The 13,390-nt window shown below is 36.5% G+C and overlaps 1 protein-coding gene across 1 annotated transcript in view; it reads right to left on the reverse strand.

The window, feature by feature from the left end:
* LOC137387291 (trehalase-like) overlaps positions 1–4,655 on the reverse strand; it is a 34,917-nt gene extending 30,262 nt beyond the window's left edge. Inside the window, exons 1-4 of the mRNA XM_068073661.1 lie at positions 4,538–4,655; positions 2,274–2,403; positions 1,321–1,408; positions 683–783 (exon numbers count right to left, since the gene is read on the reverse strand). Of these exons, the coding sequence (XP_067929762.1) occupies positions 683–783; positions 1,321–1,408; positions 2,274–2,403; positions 4,538–4,652 (434 nt within the window). The 5' untranslated portion in view covers positions 4,653–4,655. The remainder of the gene's footprint in view (positions 1–682; positions 784–1,320; positions 1,409–2,273; positions 2,404–4,537) is intronic.
* Positions 4,656–13,390: the final 8,735 nt, after the last annotated feature.

Here is a 13,390-nt window from a genome sequence, read left to right on the forward strand (position 1 = left end):
GTCATATCTTAGTCCTGTTAAATTCCGTTAACAGTTATAGCACAGCATGTAAAGGTTTTTATGCAGGTTTTTTCATGCATGGTCTTTATTTGATTAAAATGGCAACATAGTATTAATAGGATTTAATGACAGGGGAACAGCGGAAAAGATATTTTGTCACCATTGTACTTGTAATATGGTCATCCTTTAAAGAGGAAATTTTTCAAACAACTAACCGTTATAAGATTGACAAAAACCCCAATCAAAGGGAAAGCACAGCACATAAAAAGCAAAAGTGAAAATTTAGAGAAAAGACAGATTTTTCTGAAACATTGACTAGTCAATCAATCTTGCAAAGAAGGAGCCGTGATATTTCCTGTTCCATGTTATGAGATTCAATTTTCAGCAAAAACATGAGACAAAGAATACATGATATAAAACTGCATTCGCTATTAATATATTATCCAATCAAATCGAAGTACAGTGCTGTTTGACAAATCCAACTTGAGCATGCTTTTCAATCTTATTGATTTTAACAGTAGGTATTCCTTTCCAAATTGAAATCAAAATTCTTTTGTTGATGAACCCCACCTCCTTGACCAACCAAAGAAAGTAGCAGAACATAAATTGATGTGCTCATTATGATACCTTTTTTGTCCAATTACATGTAAAAGTATACCATGAATAATGGAGGTAGACTTACCAGTAATAGAACTCTCTGAACCGACCACCAGGCACTACGAAGGGCTCAGGGACGTGTAGAAGAGAGTACCTTTCAGGAAACTCCTTCACTTCCGGTTTCATCTACAAATACTATCTCGCTTCACAAATCAAACTTATTCACAAAATGTTTATGCTATTCTGCCACACGTGTCTACAAAAGCTCTGTCCCGTACTACCACTCCTGCATATCTACAAAAGCTCTGTCTTGTAACAGAGCTCACGCCTATTAATCAACTCCGGCCTACTTAACTAAGTGTGTCTATCAAGCTGTGAGAAGCGCTGGTGAGCTTATAGCTACAGCAGTTTTCCATAAGTAAGAGACTCGGAGTGTTCAAGTCTTTCATAAAAATGTTTGATAGAGTTCTAAAAATTTAAATTAAATCATCTGCTTCATTACTGACGATGAGCGTCTTTTTTATTTGGAGACCGGAATATAATCATCAACTTTTAAAACAATTGGAAGACTTGATATTAATGAAATTCAGGTATCTGAATTTATTGGTATTTAAGTACGGCATTCGTTGTCATGGTTTTCATCAGGAATTTTTAAACTCAACATAGTAGTGACAGTCTTTCAAATAACATTAGGAAAAAGAAATTGCAAAAAAACATGCCTACCTTTCTGCCCAACTCTCCCCATTTAGCATTCAAATCTCTTGCAAAATCCTGTAACTTCTTGTCTTTTATTTTCTTGAGAAAACCAGGACTAAAACCAACCAAATTGAAACACGTAAGTTATATAGTAGCTACTGCTACTCCTACTTGGAGCTCTTAATATGGAAGGTATAGTTAGTGATCCCCTCTTGGTACCGGCTGACCGAGACCACAAACGGGACAACAACAGTGATAGAAAATAAAAAAAATGTTTATGATTGCTGCAGAGCATAACAGTTTTCTTCTTTTATCATTATTTGTAAAAAGGTTTCAGGTACACAGCAATGATTTATCAGTGAATACTTGTTGGCAACCGTTTCACACCTCCTTTTATATATATGTATATATATTTATATATATTATATATATCAACTGGTAGAGATTATGTCTCAGCTTCCCAGTGCATACTTATTTAGAGAACTACAACAAATTGGTGGTAAGTCGTAGCAGATTCCTTACATCTAAAAGGGTTAACGTCGCTCCGCCCGAAGGATAGTGCAAAATATAGGAGACATTAAATTTGCCGATAAAACCTTAAATGTATTTTTCCAAAATTATGATGAACTATTTGAAAAATACAATGCCGACCTCTATTTGCGCGTCACATCTAATAAAATGCCATCATAGGGAAAGGGTTGAAAACCTAGAACCATGTAGTTTAAATAGAGGTGTTAAGGTATACGAAATTTAGGAGATATTCTACTGAATTAACCTAATAAAAAAGCTCACGATTGGAAACTTTTAAATGAATTCCATCCAATTATCTCTAAATATTTTGCTTAAATTATAAAAAGATCTACTTGTCCCAGAAAACCTAACAAGAGTTCCTGCTGACATGTACAGCAGTAGAGTAATGATTGTTTAGAGCAATCTACGTACAACAACTCAATACCATAGAATATGTAAACATGCAATACCTGCTAGTGAATCCTTCCGGTGTACAACATATGAGCTCTTGTCCTTCTCCGTCAAAGCATTCATCAATAAAACTCTTGAGGTCAGCTGTTCCACTTGCTAGCACTCCTTGGAACCTCTTCAACACTTCAGCTATCAATAATATGAGTAGAACAGAAATTCACAGAAGATATTGTAAGTATTATCAGAGATGTTATTAAACTGACTGGCACAAACAGGACATCTAGATTGATGTTAAATTCTGAAGGTTTTGTAGGCAGGGTTCACCATTACTTTTGACATTAAAAAAGCTTTATTTATCTAAAAGCTTTAAAAAAGGCTTTGTTTTTTGACATTAAATTATATTTCTAAATATTAGCTTTAATTTATAACATTAAAATATAACCTACATAATAGATACGTTTTCAGCCTTCGGATGACAAATACAATTTCGGAGTTATCTGTTCTTCCAGAGAAACACCAAAAACAACGAACTCTCACAATGGTTTTAAAATGAACTTTTTAATATTTTTGGTTTCTGTCCTGCAAATATGCCCTGTAAGAAACCTGGTGACTCCTATCTGCATCTATTATGTTACAAATCTGTACAACAAAATAGACAGACAGACTCACATGCGCCGAGCACCTAAATAATGACTTTTAAAAATTAATATATGATGTTATTAGCTAGTGGCGCACTCGTAAGGTTTTGTACACCAGGGAAACCCAAACAACGGGCTGATAAACTATATCTCAGGCAGTTCATAGTACTTGTTCGGATAACTGATACAATCATGGCATCCTGTAGTAAACTGTAATCAACTGTTACCAACAAAGTGCTGACCAAACCACATGCGCGATTGAGAGGTTGGAGTATAGTTGCTACTTGAAGCATCATATATGTATATATATGATGCTTCAAGTATATATATGATACATGAACAGCAATTAGTAAGATTTAGTCAAGCTTAGATGGAAATATATATGTATATGTTACTATATATAGTAATATATATGTATATATTACTATATATATATTACTATATATAGTAATATATATATATATTACTATATATAGTAATATATACATATATATTACTATATATAGTAATATATATATATTACTATATATATATTACTATATATAGAAATATATATATATTACTATATATATTACTATATATAGTAATATATATATATTACTATATATAGTAATATATATATTACTATATATAGTAATATATACATATATTACTATATATAGTAATATATATATTACTATATATATATTACTATATATAGTAATATATATATATATATTACTATATATATATATTACTTTATTGGCAATAATTTCATTTCAAATGGATATGTTTTTCAAATTAGGCCTTACAACAATAGTAAAACACAAAAAAGGGCAGCAGTTAGCCACTAAAATTGAATAAATAGTTTGACAAATAGTGTTTAAAATGCATTTCTCTGCTAAGAGAAAGGATATTAGATGGAAGATTGTTAAAGCAGCTGGCAACGATATTTTCGAAATAGTTGTTAGTGGTTGTATACAATTTGTTCATATCACGTAAGTTGAAATGAGTTGAGAACCTGTAACTGTCATGTAAAAAACGAGGACACAAACGAGAAATGAAGGGTATGGACGATTAGGGCAAACCCCTATTCTTTCCCATCAACACACCCAGGTTCATAAAAAGGAGAGTGGTCATATCAGAAAAACTGTATAGTAAGAATATGGGTGAAGAGGTCAGCGACAGCTGTTCAACTCTAACTTGAGATTGTGCCTCTTTGATAATGTAAAAATGAAGCAAGCTTTTTTAATTATTTACCCAAGAGATTTGCCGACTTTTGAACTTCTGAAAACGAATTGTAGCACTCGTATTAACAAAGTTTTGTATAAACTAGTTAAAAAGTGCAACAATTCAAACAGAAAAAAGTTGTCCTAATAAGGAAAATCTATCAAAAAACATCCGCTGGGCTATCAGATATGCTACACAGGAATTGCAATATTTTTACATACTGGCAGTATTTTTGTTGTGTAGAGAACATGGAGACAAGATGAAAATGCATGTATTATCAAAACTTAGTGAATGATTAAACCGAAGGAACTAATAATCTACATACATACATTTGTGACAGCAGAGTTCAAATTGCAGGTAGAAATGTTCATCTTTGAATACCTGCCTGCTAATTTATCTAAGAGGCGTTATATAGTCTAATCGAGGTCAAAATACAAAATTTTTTCAGTTCATCAAAAAGAAAAATCTGAGTTTACCTTTTGGCAGCTTTAGCGGCTTGTCCACAAAGGTCTTGGAGTCAGAATAAATGCCACTTGTCTGAACATCATCTAGCAACTCACACCACATGTGCCACTCGCTAAGAGATGGCATCCTGGTACCTAGGAAATACATCCCATGCACATTACCACGGTACAAATGCATGAAATTTGGACACACATACACTTCTGCGCTGTGCAGAAGAAAAGCTGAGGTCAGAAAACATTGTCGAAGGTATTGAACAGCCAAAATATGCTCGTCTCATCAAAAGCAACAAACAATCAGAACGCAACTGGCTGAGCAAACGATGCAAATTTTTATCTTGAAAAATGTTTATTTTTGTTTCTGCATGTATTATAAGTATGGTTCGCTTATGTCACTTGTTCTTGAATATATATATATATATATATATATATATATATATATTTGTAGCAATAGATAAATTATGACAGTATGACAGTGGAATTATGACTGTATGACAGTGGAATTTCTAGTTAGTATATGATTTATAAATTTGCAGGTTTATGGCATACTATTTAATAGCATCCTTGTGGCTATCGTAGCAAGGCTTACAATGGATCGACGCTCATAGCTCCTCTTTTATTGCGCATAAAAAGCCAGTTTTGGCTGCAGACTGTAGCTAATATATCAATGAGTGCAATGAGTTTTCATACAACATCATTAAATATATTTATAAAATAAAAATATAACTTCAAATTTAAAAAGAAATAAAAAAATTAAAAACACCAACAAATTGGAAAGCAAGACAGTTTATAGTATCATTGCACGTTAATTGCAAGCAATAAATATTAAATGGTAGAGATATTTCTCAGTTTCCCAATGCATATTCATTTAGAGATCCTTGACAAGTTAGCCGATTTATTGCATCCGAAATAGTTGATGTTGCTTCATTCGAAGGAAAGTGCAAAATGTAGGCAACATTCGCTTTGCCCGCATAAAGGATTAAACTTGTTTGTCCAAAAATCTGACAAGTTATTTGAAAAATACAACACCAATCTCTATTTGAATGCTACCTCCATTTGACCGCCACTATGGGGAAGGGTAGAAAATAGAGCGCTTTGGTGTTCAAATAGAGGTTTTACGGTACTTCAAATGTACTGCAAAGAACTTAAACTGACTTGACGTTTTATACTATGCAAAATTTATTATGTAATACGAAGCAAAAACTTAACATAAACTTTTTACGTTAAATGGAACTTGTGTAAAAGGAGGTTTACATTATTAGAGCATCTATTGTATTACAATGCATAGACAAAAACAGTACAAAACTTTTACTGTGCTCTTACTAACTCTCCAGGCTAACTAGTTTTATAGTTGTTTTGTGCACTGCAAACATTAACCCAAAAACACATCGTTAAAATCATTGTTTATATAGTAATATCAATAGAAAGTCTAACAGATGATGGGCTGTACAAAAATAACATAAATTAGCATTAAATAAAATATGTTGAAAAGAAGAATAATAACACTGGTAGAAAAATAAATAACAAAATGGTGTCCAGGCATTGGCAGTCATTAATTGGTAGTTGGATTACCGGACCTAGTTGTGCAAAATTGATGGTACTAGATGAGCAAACTCTGGTCGCTTAACCAGTGAGGATAAGGATGTAATAAAAGGTGACTTCACATTGATTTCATGAAAGCCAAGCATCATAGATTATGCTAGATGTCAGTGCGTAAGTTGATATTTTAAATCAGGTTTGTGGACACATATTTCTACATATACATCAATTATATATAATGGATGAGACAGTAAGTGCATAATTGTGTTGGCAATCGACGAGGTGAGGCATCTCTATGTGCTGAAGAATGTGAGTGATTGTGAGTACAGGAGCGGGTTTCTTCGACCTGACCTCAAGGATGCTGGGCAGTTGGTGAAGGTTAGCAGTGAGGGTAGTGAGGGCCACACTGTTAGTCGAGTCCGCTATGTCTCAAAAGGAAGTAATGATGTCTGGTTAACGACTAACTTGCATTAGGTCTCTGTAGAGCCGTGCATGAGATCTTAAATAAATCAGCCTGGCAGTGTTCAGGGCAGCCACCAAGATTAACTGCTTTATGCCAGTAGCTAAGGTCGTTTTATAGGCAGTTATTTTAGATTCTTGCAGACAGGAAGATTTAACACTCTAATGGTAGGTATGGAACAAGTACAGCAGGATCTTAACCCAGATTGGCCATTTGTGATAGCAGATGGTACAGCCTCTACATGAAAACTATTGCTAGATTATTATTAGCTTCAAAGAGACTGGTTCCCTGGATATCCACTAGCAGTAACGAAGCTGAGCAATTGTGGTGTTGACTGCCTCTTATGAAGACATCCTAACAATCACATGAGTCACTATATGGCAAAGCTCAGACTCTGTATGATATTCATAAGAGAAATCTATGTCGAATGCATGTTGTGGCAGCATAGCTGCACTGGTGTAACTATACAAGCCTAACTTGTAAAATCATTAGGGCATGTGCGTAAGGAACATGAAGGAGCCTTGAATCTATGGTGAATTGCAGATCCTGATTTTATTCCTGTTTTTGTCAAGATTTGTCTGACAGTGGTTTGGTGAATTACAGAAGCAGCTTTTGACTAGGGTTTCTGATTACAAATAGACTCAAGACCCTTAGGTATGCAAGCGCTACAGTATTGAGCATATTATTCAATTTTCAAAAGGATACATGAAAAAATTAAAAATTAGCTCGTGCCAAGCATCATACCGCCGTTGAATTACAGAAAGCTGGACAATTTTGTTGAGCATCGTATTACTGATGACATAGTTGCTGTGTGTGACAAAACATAGACAGTGGCAGTAATTGCAAGACCGACTGAAGGTAGTGGGACAGGTTTGATATGTAGGACATTCCTACAAGTTAATATTTTCAAAGAACTGTACAAAAACCATACGGTGTGCAATATGGCTCAACATGATGAGGTTTTAGCTAGTCATAATGATGAATGATTATGACTTAGTTATTGTGTAAGGCTCACTCATTGGATAAGAGCAATCATTGGGCCAACAAAATCATACGGAGAAATTACCAGGCAAGCAAGAGAATTACAAAGAACAGAGCTGTCACTCAGAAGAAATTGCTTTTTGGTGCAATGTAATGCCTTGAAAAAAGATACAGTAGAGTTGGACTCAGTGATATGTTAGACTCCACTATAGTTAGGCTCAAATATGCTTTTCGCATGGAATTGACATGTGCCATTAGATATCAGCATAAAATGGTACTAGGCGAGGATTGCAAGAACAGCTTAGTCATTGCCTCATTGGTGATGAAGTGTTCCACACTTTTAAGCACAAAATGGCACATTTTAGGTAAGGTTATTAGTATCCTGCCAAAGCCCATGCACCAAGATTAATGGAAGTGCCAAATGATCTATGATGAGCATTCTTCAGCATGCCAAAAAAATTTAATGATGTGGTGATGTGGTTGACTCTTGCTCACCTAAGATGCTGGTACTGCTCACCTAAGGTATGTCAATTATGGACCATGACAATGAACCTCCGTTGTTGCCCATACATAAGAAAAATCTGCACGCCATAGAAGACAACATTGTTGAAACTTTGTTAATTTATTAAAACTGATGAAACACAATTAACAGCTGATGCAATGCATACTGCAGAATAAGAAGAGAGTTGTGCTGTTTATGACCAAGCATTTTATGGTTATATGTACCAAGATAGTCATTGCAAGAACAACAGCATTCTAGGTTGTTACCCACTTGTGAGCTTTATATGAAGCTCCAAAAAGTGAATGAAATATGTTTACTATTTTTTTAGGAGATTTTGTCAGCAATTTTAGCAAAATATTTGCGTCTGTATATACTGTAAGTTCCGTTTCTTGGTCTACTAATCTTACTAAACGCCTCTCAACTGCAGCTCTGTTGCATACTCTCCTTTATTGTTCAAACACATGTAGCTCACTGACTCCAGCAACACAATGTTACTAGCATAACTCATCAACAGCAAAAACAGCTACGAAAACCACAGCATAATTGCTTTATAATAAAATACCTTAGGCAAGACTAACTAATGACGAAACATATCATGATTACTTTAACAGATGATTGAATGCAGTCAGCGCTAAAACTATTATAAATGACATATACAACGACAGATCTAATCCTACTACACATACGATAAGTATTCCAATTCACATTCTCCCCTGATCTCTAGATCATATAAATGTGCCTGCAATGTCAGTAAAGAACAAAATCATTCAAGTACGGAGGTAACCTTCCGTCTCACTCGAGAGGTAAAGTATCGTTCTCACGTAAATCACTGTCACCATTGCTCTCGCTATTGTCAGTATCATTGCTGGGCTCACCAACATCAAATTCACTGAATTGGTCATCACCATCACCTACACAGTATTCTACAGTTCCATTGGTCGCCAGGCAGTCACAACTCCGTGATATTTTCGAGCCAGCTATGGCTAGTCTTACATCGGCCACGCGTCTATTTGAACCATCCACAGCAACTACATGATCTGCTACCACTCTTGTTGTCGTTTTAGCTTGTTTGCGTATCGTATTAGTTCGCATGTTCCTCGGTTTCACATACACCACATTGCCTGCCTGATAAGGATTGGCTTTTGTATCTCGCAATTTTCCTGGTAACCCAATAACCTTGGGTGCTCCTAATAACCTGGCCTCATACTGATACAGATTTGCTGCAGGAACTATGCTGTCAGAGTTGGGTGAGTTATTATACCGATAGACCATGCCTTCCACCCAACCACCAGTTCAGACCACCATTCTTTTAATTGTACGGTGGTTGCGCTCTATTATGTCATTCCCCGAATGTTTGTATGCACAACAGAACACCTGTATTATTCCCCACTCCTTGACAAATTGAGTCACCTCAGAGCCTCTGAAGCGTGGCCAATTGTCACATAGCACCTCGTCTGGAGCTCCTCGTTCCAAGAATATTCTATGCAACTCCTTGGCTACTGTGGCAGCAGTTTCATTTGGCAGTCTTCTCCACATGGCAAAGCGACTTGGTCCACAGTCAATCAGGGTCAGTAAAGATCTTTTATTAACATACGCAACGTCCATTGCCAGCCTCTGCCATACCTTGTCAACTGACAGCCGTCCGTGATTCCATTTAACTGAGACTGGGTCCACTGGCCGACACTGATTGCAGCAATCAACCACCTGCTTCACGACCTTTTCATCATCATCGTGTTCACACACCCTCTTAGCCAAATACAAGGTATTCTTGACTCCCAGATAATGCTTGGTAGTAAGCTTTGTCACTTCTATGGTTTTATTATCCAATGTCACTACAGCCAGGCACGCGCTGTTCAGCCACTTCTGTGGGACCCTGGTTAACACATTTGTCTTGTTAGATGTTGAAGGCACCAACTGAAGAGTCATTTCGATGTGATACTATATTACCAATTGGGAAATGATCCCGAGTCTTTGTTTAATCTCTATCTCACTCAGGCCACTGACCTTAGGTCTTTTATTATCCCCTAATAATGACCACACCCAGCCATATACACTAGCAGAATCAGTTAGAACTTTCAGTTTACCAATCCCCCAGCGCAGGACAATATTCAGCCCTTTTATCACAGCGTCCAACTCAGCGACATTGATATGTGACCTATCAAGCTTCCTGAGCCATGTCGTATCCTCTACGATACTCTATCTACGTCTAAACAACTACCAACTGCAAAACTGCTTGCATCACACCACACAACACCTTCCGAAACGTTGCTCACATTCCAACGCCCAGTGACTGAATCATGCTGTGACATTCTGTTCATGACTTCTTTGGCAAATGCTCTGACAGGAATTGGAATCTCTTCATCCCATCCTATTTCATTAGTTTGTCGTTTCCAGTAACTGCAGGCAGGTCTCAGCCACCCTGCCACAGAGTAATGACCAATCAACTTCCCAAACACGGAGAATAACTCACTTTTTGTTGGAATCTCTTGTAATATGGGAACTACACCATCTCTGTATCATTTGTACTGGTTATCTGGGTCTTTGATTACTCTCAGGCCTAGCACACGGGAGTTGGTCAATAGCACAGACCCTTTGTCTCCAAGCCATACTTTGACAAAAGCTCCTTCGGCTGACTTCTTCAGCTGTAACGACACTTTCACAAATGTCATCTATATAGTGATCAGTTTCCTCTGATATGCGGCTGTCTTGGGCAAGAACCTTCGCACTTATCTTTGGCATCACTTTAGGGGCAACACTCAAGCCAAAACCCATTCTTTTCATAACATATATTTGTCCTTTGAACTTCACACGTTGAAATCTCTGCAGTTGTTTTTACACATGTATTTATAGGTATGCTTTGCTTAAGTCTAAAATTGAAGCCTGATTGCCTTATTTACGCCATGCTCGTAATTTTTTCTTGGCACACTGCCATATAAATTCCAGGGTTACTCTTTATAAAAGTGTTGAGCTGTCGATAATCCATTACTGGTCTGACATTTTTTGGCTGGTTTGGCTGCCGTACAGCCATTAGCGGTATAACACCATTTGCTTTGCCATGAACCTGAGGATTAAACTTTTCAAGTCATCTATCGCAGTGGTTCCCAACCTTTTTTCTGCTTTTATCCCTTTGCAAAATTTTCAAATACAAATTCCCCCTGGAAAATGTGGAGTGTGAACCTATACTATATTGTATTCACTGAAAGGGCTACACAGGTACATATATGTAGGTCAGCAGCATATATACATGTATTTATTTGTTAAATAACTGAAAGTAGCATATACAGCAATAAATCGCGTCAACATTATTGTTATTCTGGTACACTCAATGGGTGTGGGATGAGATTATGAATTTTAATGAGACCGCTCCTGCTGATGCCTCTGTGCAAGTTTACACAAATCAGGCTTTGTTTTTTATAATGCACATCTCAAGTTGCTCTCAAGGTCAAGTCAATTTATTTTCTCATTTTTAAGGTGCAGCATTGATAAAAATCCTATTTCGCATCAGTAGATAGAGCTAAATGGCATCAGAATCTTTATTGCCTTTTCAGCAATGAGTGGAGAAATGTTTCTTGCTGAGAGCCAAAACTGGTCAATAGACATTGATCTGAGATCATCTTTCAGTGCAGAAATGATAACCAACTCAACAAACTTCTATTGTAACTCCTCTGAAATTTCTTTAACAGTGTGTTAAAATGGATTTCGTGTGAAGTTGAGCATCTTCTTTTTTTCTGAAGGTAGTTCAGGGAAGCAGCATCCAAATTCTGTTATGAGATCAGACAGGTGTTCAGTAATGGTTGCCACTAGACTACCAAGAGCAGGTTTTGTCTTCCAATAATTCAGCGAGTATGGGAAAGGATATCGCGTTCCCAGTGCAGGTTCGCGTATGCCACAGTACCAGCTTTGCTTTGAAAGCATCAATGCTGTCATGAAAGACAAGGGAATGCTGATTGCTCCTTTGTAACTTCAAGTTCAACTTGTTTAGCGAGGCAAATGTATCAACCAGGTATGCAGCCTCAAATACATAGTTATCAGCTTTCATGGCTGCTAAAAGTTCATGCTGGCCTTTACTTTCAAGAAACTTCATAACCTCGAACGTAGCTCAAAGAGCCTGCCTAACATGTTTCCCTTGGGCGACCACCTCAATTCAGTATGAAATAACAAAGTTGTAAACACGACAGAACCTTCATAACATAGTGCTGAAAACAATTTGATATTTAGTGCTGATGCTTTGATGTAATTCACAACTTTTATGTTCACATCAAAGTTTGATTTCAACGCTTCTGGAAGAGTTTTTGATGCTAATGCTTGAATGAAGCAATGCACTCCTTCTATATCAGGGTTCTTCTGCTTGATCTGTCTTACAAAGTCTGATCTACATCCTAACATAGCAGGTGCTCCATCAGTGCATACACTTATTAACTTCTCCCAACCTAATTTGGCCTTTTCAAGGAAAGTTTAAACTATTTTCAACACATCTCTTGCTGAAGTTGTTCTAAGCAAGGGCTGACAAAACAAAAACTCTTCTTCAATAGATGTGTCATGCACATATCTATCATACACCAATAGCTGAGAAAGACTGGCAACATCAGTTGACTCAGCAAGTTGTATGGCCCAAAATGGGGATGCTTTAATCTTAGCAGCTACATTCTTTTTAACATTTGCTGCAATATCATCAATGCATCGCTTCACAGTGTTGTTGGATGGTGGGAGGTCTTGAAATTTTTGCCCAGCTGGTTTTCCAAGTACTATTGATGCGCAGTCTAACATACACGGCTTGATCAAAGTCTCTCCTATTGTATGTGGCTTTTACACTGAGCAATATAGTAGGAAACAGCGCATGAAGCTGTAATAAGTACATTACTATGAGCATAGAGATTTTCACTTGCATCAAGTCTACTTCTCTTTACTTGCCGCTCTTTGAACTAAAAGTAATCCTGGTCATTCTCAGCTAGTGTGGGCTGAATATTTTGCAAGTGTTGCTACGACTGAAAGGGTTTCATGAGTCATTTGAGAATTTTTTCAGGCATATCACACATTGCGGAAGCCGAAGACCGATTTTCATAAGATACAAAAACCCATAATCCAAGTAACTCTCAGTGTAGGTTCGTTTCTTTGCCTTTGACATCTTGCACTAATTAATAGTTGTAAAAATAAAGCGGTGGCTGAAAAATATTATTCAAACGACCTAGTATCTGTTTGTACAGTAATAATCATCTGTGACTGTATTAATATTTTTTATTTGATCTACTACTATAGATGCATGATTATGTGACTTATTTGCAGAAAAGCAAGTAAAACATAACATGAGTGATAATAGGAAACAGTAATGTGAGCATATATGTAATTATACTTATACAAAAAATCTTACAGATTGTTTTTCTTTTAC

This window comes from Watersipora subatra, chromosome 2 (genome assembly GCF_963576615.1).
Source record: "Watersipora subatra chromosome 2, tzWatSuba1.1, whole genome shotgun sequence".
In the NCBI taxonomy this organism is placed as follows: Eukaryota; Metazoa; Bryozoa; class Gymnolaemata; order Cheilostomatida; family Watersiporidae; genus Watersipora; species Watersipora subatra.